This window comes from Rhincodon typus, chromosome 37 (genome assembly GCF_021869965.1).
Source record: "Rhincodon typus isolate 14 chromosome 37, sRhiTyp1.1, whole genome shotgun sequence".
NCBI lineage: Eukaryota > Metazoa > Chordata > Chondrichthyes > Orectolobiformes > Rhincodontidae > Rhincodon > Rhincodon typus.
In genome coordinates this window covers 5,867,939-5,880,715 of record NC_063368.1, presented here as the reverse complement: position 1 = coordinate 5,880,715, position 12,777 = coordinate 5,867,939, and the positions used below count along the sequence as shown (strand labels likewise).

Here is a 12,777-nt window from a genome sequence, read left to right as displayed (position 1 = left end):
CCCCCCCCGCTTGTGCGTCCCCCCCCCCCCCCCCCCCGAATAATTGTTGTAATTGTGCCTTTCCTATGTACCTTTTTCTGTCTCCCGATTTATTTTCTTCTCATCTTGACTGCTGCTAGGAAGCCTGTACACAGCTCCCATCAGGGTCTTTATTCCCTTTTCGGCTCCTGAACTCTGCGCACTCGGATTCTATGCCTTTCAAATCGATATTACTAATTGCAATCAATTTAATTTCATTTTTTACTACCAAGGCAAACCCTGCCATCTTCTCATTCTTTTGATAACCTATTTCTTTGGCTATTTAGTTCCCAGTCTTGATCCCCTTACAGCCATGTCTCTGATACCCACAATGCTGTACCTACCAATTTCAATCTGTGCTGCAAGCTCAGTCACCTTGTTTCGTATGCTGCGTGCATTTAAGTACAACACCCTCAGTCCTGCCTTAACCATCACCCTTACAGCTGGCCTCTTATCTGCTGTGCCTGAAGTTTTATATTCCTGAGCCTTTCCATACTCTGCCCTATTACTTGTTCTGGAAATTTTAAAAACCTCAGCTGACCTCTTCCCCACCCCTGCTTAACATTTTCCATAATCTTCCATGTAACTGAATCTACCCTCCACCCACCCACCCTAAAGTTTTAGTTTATGCCCTATCCACAGCCTTCGTTATGCTATTTGCCAGAGTCTGGTCCCAGCATAATTCAAGAGGAACCCTGCCCCATTGGGTCAGCTCCCTCCTTCCCTGGTACTGGTGCCAATGCCCCATGAATTCAAACCTGTTTCTCCCATCCACCAATCTTTTAACCAGTGCCTTTATCCCTTCAGTCTTGTTGACCCTGTGCCAGTTTGCTCGTGGCTCAAGTAGTAACCTGGAAATGATTACCTTTCTGCTTCTGCTTTTAAATTTAATCTCTAGCTGTTCATATTACCTCTTTCCTCTTTCTAACTGTATGCTGCCTACATGGACTATGACAACTGGGTCTTTCCACTCCCACTCAAAGTTCCTCTGCAGCCCAGACAATAGATCCTGAACGCAGGCACCAGACAGCCAACACAGTAGTCAGGACATTCGATCCTAACCTGGGAACAATGTAAATTCCCCTGACTATAGTATTCCCGGTTGCAGCTACATTTCACTTCTCTGTCTTGAATGGCTGCCTGCACCATGGTGCAATGGTCAGTTCACTCAACTTCCTTACAGCCCCCACTCTCATGCACACAGGGACTAAGAATCTCAAACTTGTTACACAAGCTCAAGGGTTCAGTCTCCTTCAGCACTACGTCCTGGAAACCTCTGCCTACCTTGCTAATGGTCACTCCTTCCTGTCCCTGACCACTGACCAAATTCAAGGTAGTTAATCCAGGTTGTGGCTGCCTCCTGAAACATAGCACCCAGGCAACACACCCTCCCTGATGTGTTCAAAGCTCTGATTCCAGCTCATCAACTCTGAGCCGGAGTCCCCCAGGCAAGCAACATTTGCTACAGGTGTTCAATATGAACAGCAGAGTTCACCAGCTCTCACGTCATGCAGTTAAAACCCATTGCTTGGCCCTACATTTGTGTTTTAATTACTTAGTTCTTAGTTTGATTTTCTTAAAAATTTCTACTTGTCTTTTAGCTTGTAGCCTACAAACAATTCCCCTATTTACCTTCAATCTGTTAGTAATGTATAATCAAATTAGTAGCTATCACCAGCCAGTGAAAGTGCAGTGGGCTTGAATTTATCCTGCTTTCTAAAAAAAAAAGCTCACTCGGGCTGTGTCTCACTCCAGATGTGATCTTTCCTTCCTGATGGTGCGAAGCTTATTGATCAAGTCCCAGTACAAGGCTTCATCACATTGCCTGGACTGAGACACCAGCATGCTGCATTTCAGTAGCGTCCTCTTTCAGATGAGGCTTTGGGCTGAGCTGCTGTTTACATGGGAGTGATCTGAAAGGCACTTTTTGAAGTGTTTTTTCTGGCCAGCATTCATCCTTCAACCAGCACCACTGAAATAGGTTGTCTCTAACTTTACATTTACAGCTTGTAAATCCTTGCTGTGTGCAAATTACTGCTAATTCTATTTATGAAGCGACACTTCAATTGTACTTAATTTGCTGTGAAACTTTGGAGTGAGGAAGAGTTTGGAGACATTCCATGCAATCTCCATAGGTGTTGTAGAAATGCAGACCATTTTCTTTGCACTAAATGGGCGGTTCAGTGGCTAGCGCTGCTGCCTCACAGTGCCAGGAAACAGCTTCAATTCCACTCTCTGGCGACTGTCTATGTGGAGTTTGCACAATCTCCCTGTGTCTGCGTGGGTTTCCTCCGGGTGCTCCGGTTTCCTCCCACAGTCCAAAGATGTGCAGGCTAGGTGAATTGGCCGCACTAAATTGCCTGTAGTTGCCAGGGATGTGCAGGCTGGATGGGTTAGTCATGGGAAGTGCAGGGTTACAGGGATAGGGGAAGGGAGTGGGTCTGGTTGAGATGCTCATCAGAGGGTTGTTCTGGACTTGATGGCCTGCTTTTGCGCTGACATTTCATAGAAATCACAGAATCCCTACAATGTGAAAACTATGGTTAGGGAGTGTTGAAATAAGGATTCTCCCAGATACCTTTAGGACTAAATCACAGGGTGGAATCACCACCATTTGATATCTGACTGCATCAATGTATTTGCCAAAATGAAATGGAATGTGCAGCATGGAGGCAGACCTTTGCCTCTGGTTGATCCATGCGAGTGTTAAACGCAAAACCATTTTTGTCCTTGCTTATCATCATCCCCCATGCCTTTCTCCAAGCTGTGATGTCCCAACTGAGCATCAGATTAAACCTCTTTCATCTAGCTGTCTGCATACTTAGAGTCCATTCATATAAGATGGTCACCAAGAAGCCCAACAGAGAATTTGGAAGAAACTTCTCATAACCCGAAGAGTGGTAAGAATATGGAACTCGTGGATGGTTGAAGTGGACATCATAACCTCTATTCAAGAGGTAACTGAAGAATCATAGGAGGGAGAATAGCAGCTGGTAGAATTTCACAAAAAATGGGAAAGTCTCAAATGATCACCAGAACCAGCATTGGGCCAAGTGGCCAGTTTGTGTTGTATATCCAAAACAATCCTCCAGTGTGACTAGCAGATAGTACAGTGCTGTCTTCTGAGGGTAATTTGTCTTTGGAATTCTCTAGCCCAGGGAACATGGCAGACTCGGTCTTTGAATTTGTTCAACGTTCCAGGCTGAGCTTGATGGGATTTTGATTTACAAGGAAGCCAAGGGTAATGGATGAGGGTTGGGGAGAAAACTGCCAGGGAAGTGAAGTGAAGCTCATGATCAGATTAGCAACTCTTATTGACTGCCAAAATAAGCTTAATGGGACAAATGACCTCCCATTTCTTATAATGTTTGACTTCTCCATCTCCTTCTGTTCTTTTAAGATACTTAATATCTCTTTCGCTTATCTCTTTCTCATCTGCTGTAACATCTGCTGTGGCTGTGCCAATTTTGTCAGATGACCTACTTGTGAAGATTTTTTTGCATTAAATGTGATGTTAGATTGAAAGTTGCTGTGTTCCTTCTAATCTACTAATACACTCTTATGGCCCTAACTTCCAAAGATGGCTTGACAGAGTAGATATCAAGAGATTGTTGTTCACCACTTAAAATTCTGAATCCAGGTAGTTGGTTGGAGAGTCTGCCATTTTGGACTGAGATGGGGAAATGTCTTCGTTCGGGGTTGTGAATTTGCGACTTCAATGTACTGTGGCCCTCAGTTGCTGGGTGTATTCAAGGCTGGGGGTAATAGAATCTTAAGACTCATAGAGGGACATAGGGCATCAGGTGGGAAAGTGGACTTGAGGTTAAGGATCAGTCATGATTCTATAGAATGACGGAGCAAGCTTGAGGGGCAGGCAAGATGACCCACTTCTCCTATTGCTGTTTTTATTTATCATATTTTATCTTTCCTAATTCTGCCATAGGTTGAAACAAAATGCATTACGTTGTTTTAACCCAGTGCATTCTTCCCTGGAGCCTTAGTCTGTAGAAATTCTTACCTCTTAATTCTAACCTCTGTACCAGAATCCACAAGTTTGTAAATACTTGTCACTTACCCACTATTTCCTGATTTACCTCATTGTTCCCCAAGTAGAGGCCATTTGGCCCAACATATCCACACTCCGAAGAGCATCCCACCCATACACTACCGGCCCATCCCTGCACACTATGGGCAATTTAGCATGGCCCATCCACCTAACCTGTGCATCTTTTGGACTGTGGGAGGAAACCAGAGCACCCAGCAGAAACCCACGCAGACATAGGGAGAAGGTGCGAACTCAAACAGTTGCCTGAGGTTGCACTTGAGCCCAGGTCCCTGGTGCTGTGAGGCAGTAGTGCTAACCACTGAGCCACTCTTGTGTGCCTTGGTGTTTTAGTTTAGTTTAATTTCTTAATGTAATCTAAGTTCTCACTTAATTCCTATTTTGAACCTGGGAGCTGTTATTCCAGTTTGGATTTTGATCTTTGAGTTGGTATGGACAAGGTAGAGAATCCCATATAGTATCATGCAGGGCATTGTTTTGTTGTGACTAAACCATATTTCATAAGTGGTTTCTCTCATCCACAAAGGCTGCAGGGTTTGTTAACTCTCTCTGTGCACAGTCATGCTGAGACCATTATCTTGTGGCTGCAGTAGTGCTTACCAAACTTTTCCCGCTGAGACTCCATTTTGCGGCTTGAAATTTGTTCACCCTGCAGTGAGACTGCTGTAGTAGGGAGGAGACCTGGAAAGGTTGGGTTTGTGGGGTAGCTGAGATCTGGTGCCTGTTAAAGCATGAGCATGGTTGTTTAAACTCATTTGGAACTCTGCTGTGTACACTGTTGCTTTAGAGCTCACAACGTCAACATTTTAGCTTGACTTCCTGAGCTCCACTTTGGGAAACCTTGAGCTCCAGTGTGCAGTATAATAGGTTTTCTATTCTCTCTCAAATGTTGTAAATATATAATATTTATCATGGTAAAATATTCCAGAACTTATCGGGAATTATCAGAAATTTAGCACTCACCTCTGAGGGGTGATGTTAGGACAGTAAGCCAAAGGCTTGGTTCAAGGTACGTGTTAGGACAGGGCAGAGATATGGGGAGGTTTCAGGAAGGAATTCAAAAGCTTGAGATCCGTGCAGCTGAAGTGATGCCTGTGAACTTGAGTGATGGAAGTTGGAGATATGTGGAAAATTGTACTTTATTTTAAAAGAACTTTGATTTCTGAATGGCGAGGTTTAGGTGTGGAATCTAGATGCAAGAAATAACTTGCCCATGAGTAAAAGAAAAGTCCTTGGTACTGAATAGTAATTCAGACCATCTCTAGTGAGCTCGTTTGTACTATCACCTGATGTTTATGATGTTCTCTTCCTTGTCTCTTCCCTCCCCTGTACACTTGACCTTCTGAAGAGCTGTCTTTGAAGTACCAATCTCTGCAATAGCTGTGCATTTTACAACTTTGGCCTTTTGTTTCCTAGTCATTCCCATATCACATTATATAAGACCATTCCTTTACTGTCACTGGGTCATCTCCCCAAATAACACTGAATGTGCTTACACCACTTGGACTGCAACAGTTTAACATTACCACCACCTTAAGGGCAATTAGGGGTGGGAGGGGGGTTGGCAATTTTGTTTTGAAGAGGAAAAGGTCTCAAGTGAATCATAAAACAGTAACGCTGTTGGTAGTGATAGATGACGGCAAAATCTCGGACTTGGAAAGATCTTTCAAATGTGTGTACGCAGGTAGAAAATTGCGGACATGTTTTATAAAGTTTGGGTTGGCTGTAGGTAATCGGCGCCCATCTGAGCACTTAGTGACTCGGAAAAGGGTTGTGTTAAACAGTATGACAGTGTGGAGCTGGAGGAAGACAGCAGGCTACGCAGCATTAGAGGAGCAGGAAAGCTGACGTTTCGGGTCCGGAAGAAGGGTTCCGACTCAACCTCAGCTTTCCTGCTCCTCTGATGCTGCCTGCTCTCTTCCTCCAGCTCCACACTGTGTTATCTCAGACTCCAGCATTGGCAGTTCTTACTATCTGTGTTAAACAGTATGCTGCCTTTATACTGGCTCCTGTCTGTATTCCTAGCACTGCCATCATCTGTCTTGGCTCCTTTCTGTTGTCAGACTGTTTGGCATCACTTCTTGGACAAGCTGCAGTTTGCTCCAGTTAACTCCTAACTCTTTTGTCAGCTCCTACTCTCAGGATTCCCACCGGCACCGTTGATTCCACCACCCTCGCCAATGCCAAGGCTGAGTCACCCTGGTCACAATCTCAATATACTGTTCCACTATGAGCTGAATTTCGTCCTGATGCATTATAGTCTACTTCTGTCACCTTAAATGACCTATCTTTTGTTTACCCCTGCTATCTTATCCTTTGGCCTGGTGCTTGCTTTATTCCGATTACAACTCCAGCATCTATCTTCATTTAAAGGCACTCTTTAAAAATGCATGTGTATTAACATCTGTGATCGTGTTCTCTTTTTATCTTTTATTCTTCCATAGGATGTGGGCAAGGCTGACAAAGGCAGCATTTTATTGTCCATTCCTACTTGCCTGTGAACGGAGAGGCTTGCTTGGCCGTTTCAGACAGCAGTTAAAAGTGAAGTGCATTGCCTGGGGGTGTGGAATCGCATGCAGGTTTAACTAGCTCTAGGGCACTAATGATCAAAATGGGTCTTCACAAACCTAGTTTTCAATGCCAGATTTTATGATTTGAATTTTCATTCCAACAACTTCTTTGGTAGGATTTGAACCAGTGTTCCATGGGTTATTATTTGCCTCAACCCTTGGATCGCCAGTCCAATAACATTACCACTACACCACTGTCAACCCTTGAGTTGCCCCATGGTTGACACTTGACTTGCTCGTAATGTCAGTGATGTAACAAAAGAGGGGAGGAAGAAGAATCCCAATGCCGAACTGGGTAACGTGCATCTCATCTGGGCAGATTAGAGTGTAGGCTCAGAGCAGGTTGGTAACGTCATGTATCGCCGTGATGACATAGTTGTGATCCCTCTTGCTGTCCTCTGTCTCACTTGTGCCCTGCAACAGCCCCCAATTCCTAAAGGGAGGTACCTTGTGCAGGACATCATATAATGAGGGAATGCTGTTGTGCATCAGCAGACACAGTCCTAGACAGAAAGATGATCCAGTTTCAGTGGCAAGGAAATGTCGACTGGGGATCTCCCTGCTGCTGTAGCCTTCATCTGTCATCACAGCCGTTGACATCACATGAATACTTTCTACCTGAATCACCATTTGAGGACTTGTTTTGGATTTGCTTTGGCTGGTTCCGCTCCTTCGATCTTATTGTCAAGGGTAATCCTACCAGGAGTTGAGAACTGCTGGCACATCACTCATGGGAACAATAGAATATTTGAACCTCTCCACAGGCAGATGGCAATCCATGGGAAGAAGCCCCCCCCCCCCCCCCCCACCCCACCCCACCACCCCCCTGCCCCGTACATGTAGATGCTGCTCCCCCGCACCCTCAGTGTGCAGCAACTACTGGTCAGATTGCTGAAAGGGAACCTGTTAAGATCAAATTTCAGGAGTTAAACTGTAGCATTTTTACTGTTGGTTGATCTCTGGATGATTGCCCTGCTGTCGTTCCAAAGGAAACATTTTGTGCAGAGCATGCTAGGGGAGAAAAGTTACTGACTTGTGTTACATTTATGTGTGAGGATCATGGAGGTAAATGAGTTCTGGGGGTGTTGTGAAGAATACATATGGGAGAGTGAGACAATGCTAGATGGATCCTGCTCTGCAAGTGAAGTCTCCGAATGGGTTTGACAGCTTGGAACTCATTCCCCACATTTGCTGATATAAACTAAGTTTCCTGTCTTGAGACTTTTTTCTGTTATTGTCTCTGCGTTTTTTGTATTCCTTCATGAACCACAGCTAACAGAACTCATGACTGAAACTATAGCAAAATCCTTTTAAAGCGGGATTATTTTTCCAGTAAAGTGGACTGACTGGAGATTGCATTTTGCTTAAAACATCAGTAAGTGAAGGATATACTTTAAGAGGAGACGAGAAGTTGAAGCTTTTTCTCTTACAGTCATCATAACTGCAACACAATAAACAAACTTGAATAAAGAAGCAACACCATTTTATACATGAGGGTGCTGATAGGCTGGGCCATATTTGTCATGGAGATGCAGCAAGGACAGTTGGTTAATCTAAAACAAAGAACTGCTTTTACTGGAGATATGAAACAAACAAAAACAAATTGCTGGAGAAACTCATCAGGTCCGGCAGCATCTGTGGAGGAAAAGCAGTTAATATTTTGAGTGCAGTGACCCTTCTTCATAATAGTTAAATGTCAGTCTTAATTCTCAGATCAAGCAGGTAGTTGTTGATTGGTCAGGGCATGGCCATGGTGATGCAGCAGCATTGGGTGGTCTAATGGCCCCTTTTCTGAAGGGATACAATGTATATACAGATTCCTTCTTTCTACACAAAAAATTGTCTTGTGTATTAATATGTTAGGGTTCTAACGCATATAAATACATCACACTGCAGGCCTGGCTGATCATCTTAGATCATTTAAATTAGTTGAGCATGTTCTGTTTGAAAACAAGCAATTCATTTGTGCACATGGCAGTTTAGATTATCCTAAGTAGCCATACTTTGTGTGAAATAAGTTTTGAAACTTATGCATGCACATTCTATTACTTTCTTGGTGTTCATCCCTCTGTCCTTCATATGCCAAATAAACTTTGATTGCCAGTTGCTTTCATCTGAAGAAATACATCTGTTTTTCAACCTGGGATGCTCAAAAATAGGGCCACTGATTTACTTCCCTACCTACTCCCATTTTGGATGCACCAAGGCCAATTTTATTGAAGTAGTTGAGGTTAACTGACTTGCCTAGGAGTAAAATACAGTAATGCTGGGAATCTGAAACAAAAACAAAGGGCTGGAGAATCTCCACAGGCTCGGCAGCACCTGTAGAGAGAGAAACAGTTAACCTTTCAAGTCCAACATGACTCTTAATGGAACTGCACTGTAAATGCAACAGACACCAGATTCCAGGATCTCCGTTCTTGACTTTGGTATTTTTGTGCAACCTTTCAGTCTTTACCTGTTAATTCACTATCGGCATTGTTTTTTTTTGCCAAAGCATTTAGTGCTAAAACTAGTAATGCAGGGTAGATCTTGGTACAATGTTATCTTCCAGGTATACCTTTCTATATTTCGATGTATGTTCTGCCGGCTTGTTTCATTTATCGTGATCGTGGGCAGAGTTTGGTGTTTGTATTTCAAAGTGTCAAAGTAGGTTTTACAGAAACAGTGAATGCATTTACTTTCTGTCCTTTGCCTGTTGGTTTATATCCCCCCCTCCTCTGCCAATAGGAAGTTGATCTTTCTGTTGTGTGCTGCTGCTGTCTGGATTTGTAAAACGGTGTAGTTGTTTTCTTCCTACCCTGTGATTCGTCACATCTCCCAAATGCCACATCTGATATCGGGAATGGAAAGTAGATGGTAGGGAGAAATTGTAAAATTTGAGCATGTGCTCTCATGCTTTGTATTTGCCTTTAGGTTTTCGGAAAGCAAAACATTTTCTTGGAGGTTTCCTTTCGTTTGCTCACAAAAATATCCCTATATTTTGATGTATTTAACAGTAAATTTTAAATGGTATCCGGTATGAAAACTGTTCACTGGATGTGTATCGTGTGAAAATGTTTTCACTCAGTTTAAAATTAGGATCAACTGAGACCAACATTTGTGGTTTGAATTATTTTGGTCTCCTTTTTATCTCTGACTGCAGCTGATTTTATTTGTGTCCAGTTTGCTGATCTAGAACTAGGCCTGGTTTGTGAAAGATCAGAGGATATTTAAGTTGGTCTTGAGTCAAAAATGGGGTTTCTGCCAGTGGCTACCTGGTAAATAGAGCAGGAAAACTGGATTTTCATGAGAATGTGGAGTGGTCTGTTTTTTATTTGATATGATCTCTCCTAATTCCTCTTTCCCATGACTCCCTCCCACTTTGAGCATGGATTCAATGCCCATTTTGCTTTTAAAACTACTGAAAGAGATTGTGTTGAAGCAGCTCACAGTGAGGTTGAAAGGCTTTATGGTTTTGGTAGAGCAAATTTTATATTTAACAGGAAGCAACTCTGAAGTAGGTGTGATCTAAGTGCTCTGGTCAAACTTTCCCATTGTATTTATTGTCTGGTTCTGGTTGTTGAGTTGTAAGTGATTCAGATGCTGGAAGTGGTCACGGAAAGAGGCTCCGGCATGGTCCTGGCTGAACTATCAATGGATAGAGTTTGCATTTCTTGGATTTGAAAGGAGGCAACCGAGACAATAGCCTGCAAGCTTTTGTAAACCTTATACACTAGAGCAACGTGGACTACAATTTCAAACTAGGGCATGACTATTAATACAGCGGACTAGAAGGTCAGACAGTCTGAGGGTCAAATTAAGGGCTGAAATGAGGAAGTTCTTCTCAAAGTGATTGATGCATAGGAGGATTCTCTAGGCAGCTTAATGGAACCAAAACCCCCTCCATGATTGAAGAGACTAGATGCAATGTTGAGAGACTAGTTCATCTCTCATTGTGTGGAGAGATGCCTTTCTCTCCTTCCCTATCATCTTGTAGATTGTGGAAAGTTTATTGTAATCTGTGACCCTTAAATTACTGACTCAGCACCACTGCACTCCTTGAGGTGCTGACTCCTGTATGTTTGGCCTTGTGGTTTACTTACAGGCAATATGTTCCAAAGCTGAAATTCTCTTTACAAAAAGAGGGCAGGAGACCATTTAAAACCACACTTTTTTGAGAAGAATTGAACTGTTTAAACTTCATTATCAAGCTTACCAAAATGACAGCCGTCTTTGCTGTTTCCTACTTAAAAGCAGCTGGGCGGAAATGCTAGATCTGTGACCACTTCTGCAAAAAGTGAAGGTTAAAATGGAGAACTTTCACAAAGCACGGAATAAGTTTACTGTTTGGCAGTCGTAGCTGGGAACACTAACCGTGTCTGTCCTCTCTCTCTCTCTCTGACAGTCCTGCAGCTGAAGCTTCAGCAACGGCGGACCCGGGAGGAGCTGGCCAGCCAGGGAATCATGCCACGTAAGTAATATCACGTAGAACACCATGTCACAACTGGAGATAGGTCGGTGTATTGTGCTTAAATGAAGGCTGTTATAGCCTTTTGTGACTAGATTGTGTGTGCATGTTCTTAAACTGGTTGTATCTTTTTCTTTTCCACTGCACACTCACCTTGTTATCTCGATCTTAAGTCTACCCAAGCCGTACTGTTTGAACTATTAAGAGAAAGCTCATCTTTCTCCTTGAAACAGAAATTTGGTTTCATTTCTCAAGGGGTATCAATGGTGGTCAAAAGGCTCTGCTGATCTCCAGTTTGGCACTACATACGAGAGTTCTCATGGTATTTAGCCTTCCCTTTGCAATGGAGTAAGAAACTCTCCAGGCCTCTCAATGAAAGACTGTTTGACTCAAATAGTTCTTCCTCCTTTGGTCTGCCTAGTTAGAGAGGAGGTTTCCTGAGATGGCCAAGCATGTGCAGGCTTAGTGGCCTCATCTCCTGAGTAAGTATCACAGCAACGGAACGGGCAGTGATCTTTCTGGCAGCATTTTAATTTCTAGGGGCTGTGGTCCTGTCTTATCACAGGAGGTTTCCAGGCACTGCAAGATAAGATATTCCTACTAGGTTGGACTGTTTCAAGTTGGAGCAGCACAGTGTTTACCAAGGCTCGGTACAAATGGGCTGCGATTTTAACCAGTTCCTAGAACTCTTGCTGACTATGTTCTTATTTTTGTGCATTTCCATTCATCATTGCTGACTACGTAGGCATGGCTTAACTGAAGCCCAAATTTAAACCGCTCATTCTAGTTTTCAAATCCCTCCATGGCCTTACCCTTCCCTGTATTTGTAACTTACTCAACTCCCAAAATCCACTAGGATCGCTACACTCTTGCAACCCTTGCCTTTGTATGACCCCAATATTAATGATTCCACTGATGGTTGTGCCTTCAAAACTGTCAAGGTGTCTTGCTCTGCAATTTAATCCTGAAGCCTTTCCTGTCTTTTTAAGATGTTCCTTAAAATTAAGCACAGAGCTTGTGTTCATCTAACGTAATATATGGCCTAGTGTCAGATTGTTTTATGACACCTGTCTAAAGTGTTTTAAGACATTTTATTACAAGTTGTTAAACTCCAGCAATACTTCTACGCATCAGCGAAATCACTTCCTTCCACAGTTTAGTGCTACGCACAGCCAAGACGTACTTTTGAACGATAGTTACTGCCGTAATGTTGGGAAATTGGGCAGGAGTTCCTGAAGCATGCCTCTTGTTCACTTGTGTTAGTGTTCTCTGGCCGATGTTTTAAGTGTGTTGCTTCCGATGACGAGAGGTTGGATGTTCCACTCTGGCAAACACAAGCTCCATTTGTGTGGCGTTCTCGGGTGTTTTGCTTGAAGACTGCGGCTGGTTCCCTACCTGATGGATGCACGTGCGCACACTGTAATTAATTGAGTGAAGAAGTTCTTCAGTAGAAAGAGCCTTATTTTTTTACAGAAACACTTTACAAAGGATCAGATTAGATTCATTGGGTTGAGCTTTAGTTATAGAATCATAGAATCCCTACAGTGCAAAAGTAGGCCATTCAGCTGATCAAATCCATACTGACCCTCCAAAGAGCATTGCAACCAGACCCACCCCCTGCCCTATCACTGTAACCCTGCATTTCACATGGCTCAGCCACCGAGTCTGTACACCCC

General features: G+C 43.2%; 1 protein-coding gene across 1 annotated transcript in view; it reads left to right on the top strand.

The window, feature by feature from the left end:
• Positions 1–12,777, top strand: part of LOC109913877 (myocardin-related transcription factor A-like) — a 133,756-nt gene that overhangs the window by 73,511 nt on the left and 47,468 nt on the right. The window contains exon 9 of the mRNA XM_048617342.1: positions 11,039–11,104. Within this exon, the coding sequence (XP_048473299.1) occupies positions 11,039–11,104 (66 nt within the window). The remainder of the gene's footprint in view (positions 1–11,038; positions 11,105–12,777) is intronic.